Source organism: Bombina bombina, chromosome 5, assembly GCF_027579735.1.
Source record: "Bombina bombina isolate aBomBom1 chromosome 5, aBomBom1.pri, whole genome shotgun sequence".
In the NCBI taxonomy this organism is placed as follows: Eukaryota; Metazoa; Chordata; class Amphibia; order Anura; family Bombinatoridae; genus Bombina; species Bombina bombina.
In genome coordinates, this window is record NC_069503.1 from 603,949,477 (window position 1) to 603,961,333 (window position 11,857).

The 11,857-nt window shown below is 33.4% G+C and overlaps 1 protein-coding gene across 1 annotated transcript in view; it reads left to right on the forward strand.

The window, feature by feature from the left end:
• TBX20 (T-box transcription factor 20) overlaps window positions 1-9,665 on the forward strand; it is a 33,543-nt gene extending 23,878 nt beyond the window's left edge. Inside the window, exons 7-8 of the mRNA XM_053713074.1 lie at window positions 6,366-6,478; window positions 9,325-9,665. Of these exons, the coding sequence (XP_053569049.1) occupies window positions 6,366-6,478; window positions 9,325-9,665 (454 nt within the window). The remainder of the gene's footprint in view (window positions 1-6,365; window positions 6,479-9,324) is intronic.
• Window positions 9,666-11,857: the final 2,192 nt, after the last annotated feature.

Genomic DNA, 11,857 nt, shown 5'->3' on the forward strand with positions numbered 1-11,857 from the left:
GACAGTATATATGTATGCCATATAACTTCAAAATATCTAAATACAAAGCTATGTGTGAGACACCTGTCCATAAAAGTGATATATAACCATTTAACCCCTTCACTGATGGGAATTTGAGAAGTGTAGTGCATTGTTGCAATTTGCAGCCTTCTAATTGCCAAAAAGCAATGACAAAGCCATGCATGCTTGTTATTTCTGAATAGAGAGGATCCCAGAAAAGCTTTTACATCCATTTGAGTTATGTCTGCACAATTGGTATGTAAATCATTTCAATGAGAAACCCAAAGTTTACAAATGGTAATGGTAAAATGGTGGCGTGAAATATAACAGAATGTGCCTAGATCTATACCTTGGGTTGTCTACTTTAAAAATAATATATATTTTTTATATATATAGGTGAATCAGAAAAAGCAAGGCTATATTTTTGTTTTAATGGAGTGGGCAAGTTTTTCTCTGAACTTTCTAGTAATGAAGGAGCTAATTAATCAAGTGCCAATATATTACACAGCACTATTACTTTAGGTATAAAGTCACAAAGTACAGTAATTGAAAGACATTAACCTGTATTGTAAGGGTCCTGCCCATTAATCTCGGTAAGCTTTAAAGGGACAGTTTACTCAAAAAAAATCTCCCCTTTAATTTGTTCCCAATGATCCACTTTACTTGCTGGAGTGTATTAAATTGTTTACAAGTAGCTCCTTTACCCTTATATTGGCATTTGAAATAGTTGATTTAGCATGTGGTATCCCCACCTATTCTGAAAGTTTGTGGCCGCAGATCCAAGCTACAGATAAGCTTTGTAAACACAGCCAGCAGAAGAAATTACACTCCTAGTGGGATATAGCAGAGATAAGGTAATAAAATGTTGATTTTCCATTGTTGTCTCCAAGTATTGGTGATTTTTTTAAGGACAGATATAAGCTAAAGAAGCAGGTGATATGTACACAATGTGATACAGTAATGAGATCTGATTATACCTACAAGCTCAACCTATTTTATTAGGTTGTGGCTTCAAAACACAAAATCAGAGCTTTAATATACAGAAATAAACCTTAAAAAGCTAATTTTCATACATTTGTTACTCTGCAGTTGGTAAAAAAAGCAATTGTAAACACATTAAGGGAAAAACTATTTTACAGTATACTGTCCCTTTAAGCGACCTTTACATGAGTTAGATGCATAGTACACATTCATTGCTCTCAGACAATAGTACAATATACAGATGATTTCTTCAGATTTGAAAACTTCGGTATTTTACTTGCCTCATTTGTTCATAATAGAGAATAGGAGAGAAGGCAAACAATGTATACTATACTACTTTAAACCCATATTTACACACTCAAAAAAAAAAAAACATACACTTTAACATTTCTTAAAGGGACAATCGACTTAAAAATTTTATTGTTTGAAAAAATAAATCATCCTTTATTAGTCATTCACTAGTTTTTCATAACCAACACTGTTATATTATTTTGACAGACCTGCATTTTAGCCAATCAGTGTTGACTCATAAATAACTCCATGGGAGTGAGCACAATATTATCTAATATCTATATGGCACACATGAGAGCTCTCATTATCGGTATGGGAGACATAACACCACTCACAGGTGCGAGTGGTGAGATGTCCCCATAAAAATAATGAGAGCTCTCTCCTAGGTAAAAGTTTGCAATGGAGGGCAAAGTATAGTAGGGGAAACCGTTGTGTTTTAAAACATGAATATTATGCTTAATACAAAGCAAATTTGGCTGTTTTCATTGCACTGTACCTTCAATTTGCTGTAATTCTCGTATGCATAGGTTTCTCTTTCAGAATATAATAGAAAGTGTTTTGAGTATTTTGGTGAAAACTCGCCACTTCTTAACTGGCGAGGAAAATAGTGGGAACTGTAGTGCAAAAATGTTTATAGAATTACGCTAGGATTTGAGAGAAGATTTAATATACGCCCATGGAACTCGCATGTTCCGCCAATTTTACGAGAAAAAAAATAAAAAATCACGCTTTGTATTTTGCTTTTTTGCACATCCAGTGCACTTAAATTATGATTTACGCTGTGCATAGTTAATACAATTTATTCCTGTGTTATCTACCTACAAATTTTACACTTTTGATAAAATACGATTTTTGGAGAACAAATTTATTATGATTTTTGATGCACATTAGCAAACCTATGTTTCTTTTTGTATTTTTGTGTGAATGGTTAAATTATTTGTTTTGTTTGATTTTTAAATTAAGATTTTAATTGTGCGCTTTTCTAATGTATGCATCTCCTTCCCATATGAAAATGCAGTATACGCCCCTTAGCGAGACACCCTTTTTTCATGGTAAAAAGTGGCTTTATAGAATTCCACCAGGGAAATAGAAGGACTGGTGAGCATTCTTAAATAATCTCACCAGCCCAGAGACCTTTTTAGAGTCCGGCACTTTTTGGTGATATACTAGACATTTTTTCAGACAAATTATTCTTCATAAAATATAATCATTTAATTTCATATTATATTTGTTTGTTGACAAAATTCCATTAGTCTTCTATTTTCTATGGGAAATGTTTTCAGGGCAGCAGAGGAGCAGCTGGATAGCAGCTTCAATTAAAAAAAAAAGTTCAAGCAGTAGGTAGGTATTTTGTTTTAAGACAAATGCAAATAATATAGAAAAAAACAGGCTTCATAATATAATAGGGATGGAGAGGTTTATCCTAAAGGGACAGTCTACTTGATTTTTCTTATTGTTTAAAAAGATAGATAACACCTTTACTATCCATTCACCAGCTTTGCGCATAACCAAAATTGTTATATTAATATACTTTATAACCACTAAGCAGCCCCCCCTTATCTCAGTGCTTTTTAAATCTTGCAAAACAGCCAGTGTCAGTTCATGTGTGCCATATACATAAAATTGTTCTCACTCCCATGGAAACTGATAATGGTTACAAAAATAAAAAAAACAGCACTGATTGGCTAAAATGCAAGATTGTAAAAAAATCACTGAGATTAGGGGAAGTTTGGAGAGACTTAGACACAGGTAATCATAGAGGTAAAAAGTTGATTAATATAAAGTTGATTAATATATCAGTGTTACTTATGCAAAACTGGGAAATCTATAAAAAAAAGGGATTATCTATCTTTTCAAACAATTTTCAAGTAGACTGTCCCTTTAACATAAATTTTCAAGCCTTCCAAAGCTGTCCCCTAAATAGAAAACCAGTGAGATGACATTTAGATGAATTTTCTCTTGTGTCCTACACACTCGTGAACCTTGTGAATTTTTGCTCTTGTGAATCCTACCATGTCTTCCATCTGTCGTCACCTCAACTTGCTCACCATATCACTTGTCAGCTGGGCCCCCTTCCAACGCCGTACTGAATCGAGCAGAAGTAGCGCAAGACATACACATTCCAGATATGTAGTTTAAGAAGATTTATCACATGCTATGTTGACAGTGACTTAACCTACGAAACAGTGTTGTGATATCTAGTTACATTTTACATTAACGTTCTATTTAAACCTAAAAAGGGGAGGTTTTAGGATGCTCGCATTAGAATTTATTTTATGCTAAAGCTTTAAGAATATCCGGGAGGTAGTTAGATACATGGGACAATATAAAGCATTCACAGTAGAATTAAAGGGACACTGAACCCAATTTTTCTCTTTTGTAATTCAGAAAGACCATGCAATTTTAAGCAACTTTCTAATTTACTCCTATTATCAATTTTTCTTCGTTCTCTTGCTATCATTATTTGAAAAAGAAGGCATCTAAGCTTTTTTTTGGTTTCAGTACTCTGGACAGTACTTTTTTATTGGTGGATGAATTTATCCACCAATCAGCAAGGACAACCCAGGTTGTTCACCAAAAATGGGCCGGCATCTAAACTTACATTCTTGCATTTCAAATAAAGATACCAAGAGAATGAAGAAAATTTGATAATAGGAGTAAATTAGAACGTTCCTTAAAATGTCATGATCAATCTGAATCCCGAAAGAAAATTTTTGGGTACAGTGTCCCTTTAAGAAAGTAACTCTTTGTTAATGGCATAGCATATAAAACTAAATACAATAAGGAAGAAAGAAAATATACTTAACTGTATTACATCATTTTAATTTAAATTGCATTAACTAGTTAAAGTGACATTAAGGTCAAAACATAATTCTCCATGAAATATTTGACCTAATAATAAAACACATTTGAAATGTACACACTTTCATAATTTCTTTAGGACTCATAACACTTTCTGCAACGTTTTAGTGATTGCTACAGGAGCTCAGTTATTCCACAACAAATGAGATAAGATAAACATAATAAGAGTCTTTTTAAGGGGTTTGTTTCTGCAATGGAAAACAATGCAAATGTTGCTAACAAAATGACAGTTTTAAATGCTTATAAAACATTTATTTTGTAAGCAAATCATTTGCAATGGAAGTCAAAATTAAACTTTCATTATTTAGATACAGTTTACAATATAAAAGAAAAAAACCCTTTTATTTTACTTACCTATGAGGTAGGCTGAGGAGCGTACATGTATCTTTTTGAGCACTATATGGCAGCAGTGTTTGTTACAATGTTATACATAATGCTCAAGCCACATGCACAGTCTATCTCAGTATGCTATCATGGAAAGAAGGCCAAGAGAAATTACTTTTAATAATATAAGAAAATAGGTGAGTTTTTTTTTAGAACAAGCATTATATAACCCATTTAAAGGGACACTCAGGTTAAATTAAATTTTCATGATTCAGATACATCATGTAATTTTAAACAACTTTCCAATTTACTTCCATTAAAAAAAATGTGCACAGTCTTTTAAATTTACACTTTTTGAGTCACCAGATCCTACTGAGCATGTGCAAGAATTCACAGACTATACGTATATGCATTTGTAATTGGCTGATTGCTATCACATGGTACAAGGGGAGTGGAAATATACATAACTTTGAAATTTGTTATAAAAAAATCTACTACTCATTTGAAGTTCAGACTAAGTACTATTGCATTATCTTGTTATCTTGCATTTGTTCATTATGCAAATCTAATGTGTCGACTGGTCCTTTAAATGTGTTTTTCCCAACCATTAAACAAGTATATGATTTAGTATCAGTGTGTGTGTGTTTTCCTAAAAGTAATGAATATTTGTGCAGTCAAGCATGTTAAATACCATATATGTTTTGGATTCTACACTTTAGAAAATGTTACTGAAAATTAGTTTTTCACATAGCTCCATCTAGTGGCAGTAAATGTACATTTATACATTGTAGATAAAATGTTTTGTTATAAATCATAACATATTTATAATACGAATATAGAAAAAATAGCAATTAAAGGTCATAATATTGTTACACAAAAGTTTATTAAACCACATTTTTTTACTATGTGTGTCCAAATGTCAGTTTACTTGTTTACTCTATTTCAGATATTCTATATCCACATGATCTTCCTTGATTTTGTTTACACTGAAAACAAGGATGATCATTTATATATGATAACTGTGGCATTTCTACATTACTAGATTTAAAAGTTATACATTATTGTAAAAAAATGTTTAGGTAAATATATTCCTAAACTGTGTAATTCAATTTTAGGGGCAATATAATCAAATAGGGATTTTTTTTGTAAAATCTGTCTTTCTCTAAAACTATTCATCGATCAGAGTTCTAAGCTATGAAATTAAAAAAAAAAAATGGAAAAAAATCCAAAAAGATTCCAGGAAAAACTGTGGTGATAATGATGTGCACATCCCTACCAAAGCCATTCAGACCTAACTAAACACTTTTCTGAACTGAAATTTGTCAGAAAAAAAATGTACTACTCATGTGAAAGCTAATTGCTTTTGCATTGTCTATTTATAATGCATTTATAGATTATGCTATTCTAATGTGTTTAGTGGTCCTTGAACTTATTTACTTTGAACGTTCAATGTCTGTAGCAACTTAGGGGTTAATCACAATCCTTTAGAAAAGCTTATCAAATGATTTATCTTTTAAAAAACAATAATCTTAAATACATGTACAAGTATGTGGGTTGGCAAGGTTCATGAATTGGGAACCTGTCTGCCCATCTTTGCTGCCCGAATTTTCTATTGCACAGGTATTTGCTTGTGCTGGGTAGGTCTCACAGGTAGTACATGAAGCCTATATATGTTAGTGGTGAATTCTGTAAAAAAAAAAAACAATTACATAAACTTTTCTAAGGGATGATAATTGACCCCTTAGTCAAAATAAATTGTTTCAATTCATTTTAAAATGCCACTACAGTAACATAAGCACCTAAAAATCTAGATTTATGTGGGGATCTTGTTTCAAACTTAAACTATGACTAATCATAATTTTTTACTTATTTTTTAAGCTCTTACAATTTTGTCTCTCTCCTTGCAGGGAAAGTGTAGAATGTCTGATACAAAAGCATTCGTATGCAAGGTCTCCAATCCGAACGTACGGAACAGAGGAAGACGTCCTTGGTGAAGATGGTCAAGTGGTGCAAAGCAGAGGTAAGAAAACACAAAGTAATACACTGTCAGTGATATACCTTGTTGTGCATACAGAAAAATAGACACGTCATGGCAAATAAGAAATATTAAAGGGACATTCAAGTCCCAAAAAAATCTTTCATGTTTTAAATAGGGCATGTAGTTTTAAACAACTTTCCAATTTACTTGTATCACCAGTTTTGCTTTGTTCTCTTGGTATTCTTAGTTGAAAGCTAAATCTAGGTACATATGCTAATTTCTTAGACCTTGAAGGCCATCTCTAATCTGAAAGCATTTTGACAGTTTTTCACTACTAGAGGACGTTAGTTCATGTGTTTCATATAGATAATATTAAGCTCATGCATGTGAAGTTACCTAGGAGTGAGCACTGATTGGCTAAAATGTAAGTCTGTCAAAGAACTGAAATAAGCAGCCAGTTTGCAGAGGCTTAGACACAAGATAATCACAGAGGTAAAACGTGTATTATTATAACTGTGTTGATTATGCAAAACTGGGCAATGGGTAATAAAGGTATTATCTATCTTTTTAAACAATAAAAATTCTGGTGTTGACTGTACCTTTAAGTAAACATTACCCTTAAAACTAAATGAAATATTGTTGAATCACTATGCATTGCATATTCATTATTTGTTTTCTCTGCTTTCCTGTAATGTACATATGTACTACATTTTCTTATTGCACTTTTATGTCCCTTTAGACGGTGCTGAATTTAGCATATTTGTCTTTGTTCCTGTTTTTTTCTTTAAAATTGACATATAATTCTATATTTTCTTATTTGGCATAACAGAAGTCTTATTTAAATCACTGAAACATGTTTCGATATTTAGTGCAATGAGTAGACAATATTTAAACAAGAAAATTTGCTGTTTACATTCTTGAAATTCATATCTTTAAAAAAAAAAAAGTATATATCTATTAAGTCAGATAAATTGAATAATAGAGGCTTGGAACTTGCATCCAATGAAGTTCTGCATCCTATGAGTCTCTACTTCAAATAGCTTTGCAAAAAAAAATTATTGGAAGCTCCTTAATCTAAAAAAATAACATTATGATGCAGAACTATTTAAAGTGAAATGTATAATTAAGAAAATGGCACTTTAGATGCAAGCCTTTTCACTACAAAAGCAGCTTATCTAAACTGGATCATTGTTTTGGGTAAGTGGCCTCAGGATCTTGACAACTATATATTATGCATAAAGTGCTGAAGTCATATGAACGCTGATGAGCCAACCAATGTATGCCCTCCATACAAGACCACAGCCTGCAGCAGATTGTAAACATTCAAATATGTGCATTTGCACTATAAGCTTAAACTATTGCGCATGCTTATGTATATTATAATTATTAGTTATTTGCAGAGCGCCAACAGATTCTGCAGTGCTAAAAACATGGGTCTAATATGCAGGTAACAATTATGGTAGACAAAGGGTTAGAGGGCCCTGCCAAAAGTTTCACTGTTGTAAATCAGGTCCCATGAAGGTGATCTACAAAGCAGCTAGGCTCATAGGCTTACATGCTAAGGGGGTTCAAGGAGATAACTAAAGGAGGAGAGGTACTAAGATTAGAAAATGTTAGTGTATATTATATGCATCCCTGAACAGTAGAATCTTTAAGGAGCGCTTGAAAGTTTGAAAACCAGGGGCTAGTCTTGGGGAGTGAGGCAGAGAGTTCCACAAAATAGGGGCCAGTCTAGAGAAGTCTTGTAAACGGGAATGTGAGGAGGTAACAAGAGAGGAGGAGAGAAGGAGGTCATGAGCAGAACTAAGGGGATGGGAAGAAGAGTATCTGGAGACAAGTTTGGAGATATAAAGTGGAACAGTGTTATTGAGAGCTTTAAAAGTTAGAGCCAGGATTTTGTGTTTTATTCTGGAGGTTAGAGGAAGCCAGTGAAGGGACTGGCAGAGAGGTGCAGCAGAAGAGGAGCGACGTCTAAGGAAGATCAGCCTGGCAGAGGCATTTATTATGGTTTGTAAAGGAGATAGATGTCAGCTAAGGAGGCCAGAGAGGATGGAGGGGCAATAGTCAAGGTGGGAAATGATGAGAGAATGGATTAAAGTCTTAGTTGTGTCTTTTGTGAGCAGGCATTGGCCAAAGACAACTAGTCTTTGGCCAATGCCTGCTCACAAAAGACACAACTAAGACTTTAATCCATTCTCTCATCATTTCCCACCTTGAGTTGTGGAGAGTGAAAGAGAGATCTGAGTCAAGTGTGACCCCAAGACATTGGGCATGCAGGGTTGGAGTAATGATGTTATTATCAACAGTTAAAGAAAGTTGAGGGGTAGGGATGTTAGAAGGATTCACAAGTGAGTCCCACACTAGGCTTCTAAGTGGATGTTAGAGAATACAGACTGATTTGTACCTGTCTTTGTAAATAGATAGCCCATTCCCCCCTTACTTAGCTTGAAACATAAAGCTTAGTTACACCCTCCCTTCATTTACAGATTATATTTTAGATTATATGAATATTAAACTAGCATTGAAGTTGAATTATTGTAATATTATTATCCTTCATGTATAATTGTACTATAAATGTAGGAAGTTAGACACAAATAGTGACACTAGATCATTTTTTCGATAACAAATAAAAATGCTAAATATGACAATGTATCTTTGTAGGAGGTCCTAAGCTTTTTTGTTGATGTATTATATGATTTCATTTATTTATTTTCCCCAAAATTCTTACATATAGATAATATAATTAAATATAATTAAATACAATCTAATATATAAATATATCAGATGTGTATTATATGATTTATAAAAATGTTTACTTTAAATGTACACAATTATATATTTGTTGACAAGACCAAGCGTGACAATTGTGTTTGTTTTTATGTTCACAGGATCAGCTTTTACAACATCAGATAACTTGTCCCTCAGCTCCTGGGTATCATCCGCTTCTGGTTTTTCTGGTTTCCAACACCATCAGCCATTAACAGCATTGGGTACCAGCTCTGCATCTCTTGCCACACCAATTCCCCACCCTATCCAGGGCTCTCTGCCTCCTTACAGTCGACTCGGTATGCCTCTTGCACACTCAGCACTTGCAAGCTCAATGCAAGGCAGTGGGCCTGCATTCCCTTCTTTCCACATGCCAAGGTATCATCACTATTTTCAACAGGGGCCTTATGCTGCCATCCAAGGACTGAGACACTCTTCTGCCGTGATGACTCCATTTGTATGACTGTCACATGAGAATCACAACAATAATTATTACTAGAGCCTCTTACAAAAAGGTGAGGTCACTGGAAAAAAAATCACATATCACACACTATTGTGAAGAATATGAAGATGGAAAGTAACTGCACACTTTACTTGGACCCTATGTGAGGTGCAAAGCAGCAGTGCATGGTTCTTAAGATCTAAATGTTTGTCAGTACTATTATGTAAAATACAAATCAACAAAGGCATTGATACATCCAAATAATACATACCATGGGGCATCTCTTTGAAAGTTTTTGGAGGGTTTTTAGAAGCTCAACAACAATATTTTGTTTGACCTTCACTCTCATTCATTGTCAAAAAGTTTAACTCTAAACGTTATTGAACTACCACTATACCTCAACACATTTAAGCACTAAGGTCTGCTCCATATTTATGTCCAAAGCAACCAGGAATCAGGTTATGACCATGTCATTTTCTAAAGGATTAATGGTATAATGTCAAAGAGGATTAATGAAGAGAAATCCAACTTAAGTTTGCTTGACTGACAAAAAAATACTTACCTGCAGCACATTTTAGGTGGAAGATACCTGTTTAAATCAAACAATTGTACAGTGACTTGCCCTTCATATCAATGTGACAGTATAACATAATTGAGCAAGTTTGGCATCAAAACACATTTCCTGGTAGGGGAATACAAAATAAACCATAGTGGTCAACAGTAACTAAAATGTGATGAAAATTTCTAATTTTAAAAAAGGGACATCTGGAGGCGAAACTGAAGGAATTTAAGACTTTATTCTTGCAGCAATATTGGGGGAAACATGCAGCGCTGCTTAAGAAATATAACCCTGCCAGAGCAAATAACTAAATGAAGAAGGATTAGTTGCAAATGCAGAACTGTATAGATATACTGATGTTAGATTTGTTTTTTTGTTTTTAAAACCTGCAATAAGTTTCAGAGGCACACACTGCTGCTAACGTATTTACTTGTTATACGCCAGGGAAAAAATATTTCTTACAAGACCTAATGCATGTTAAAGCATCCTGAGGATAATAATAATAAATAAATAACAGGGACCAGTAGTCTAATGCTCATTTAGATGTAAATCATGCATAGACTAATGTTTTCCACATTGTGGCATTCGGAAATTTGTGTGATTTGCAGAGATTCTGTACAATAAGAAAAGTTATTTCATTTCAGCAGCTAGAGAAGGGCTCCATAGTTGTTATGTGACCATGGGGAAAAAAAACATTCTTAAAAATATGAGTCATGCTGCACTGAAATTTCCACTCTCAGCAATAACATTAGATACTACATTTATTTTACTGAACTGGTTTTACATATGTATAAATAGATGACAGCTTATTGTGGATAAAAAAAACTGCACAAACTTTTGAGCCTATAACGTACGTACACAAGAGCTTACATTCTCAGAACAGTGGCACAGAGAAGGATACTCTAATATTATTTATGAAGCATTGTTTTGCTGACTGCTGACAAATACATTTCCATGTTGTGGTTCAGAGCCCTATAATCCTACTAATCTTTCAAAACGGAAACTAATGTTTGTTGACGTTCTTTAAAGGGACATGAAACACTTTAAGGTTGTAAAATAAAAAAATAAATAAATTATACATAGTTAAAAAATTATTTGCTATATACTAAAATTATTTATTTGCCCCATTTTTTCTGTAGTTTCATTCTAAAAATTGTAATGTTTCCATGTTGTGCAACAATTAGCAGTGCATACACCAGACTTCATAAACTAGCCCTGCTTTATTCTTCACAACTATAATTCAATCACTGTAGTAGTACTTTTATATCTGTCCTTAAAGGGACATGAAACCCAATTTTTTTCTCTCATGATTTAGAAAGAGCATACAATTATAAACAACTTTCTGATTTACTTCTATTATCTAATTTGCTTCATTCTCTTGATATTCTTTGCTGAAAAGCATATCTAGATATGCTTAGTAGCTGCTGATTGGTAGCTGCACATATATGCCTCCTGTGATTGGTTCACTGTGTGCATTGCTATTTCTTCATTAAAGTATATCTAAAGAATGAAGCAAATTAGGTAATAGAAGTAAATTGGAATGTTGTTTAAAATTATATTCTCTACCTTAATCATGAAAGAAAATGTTTGGGTATAGTGTCCCTTTAAATGGATGTAAAACTGTATCTTCCATTGTTGTAAAAAAAAAAGCACT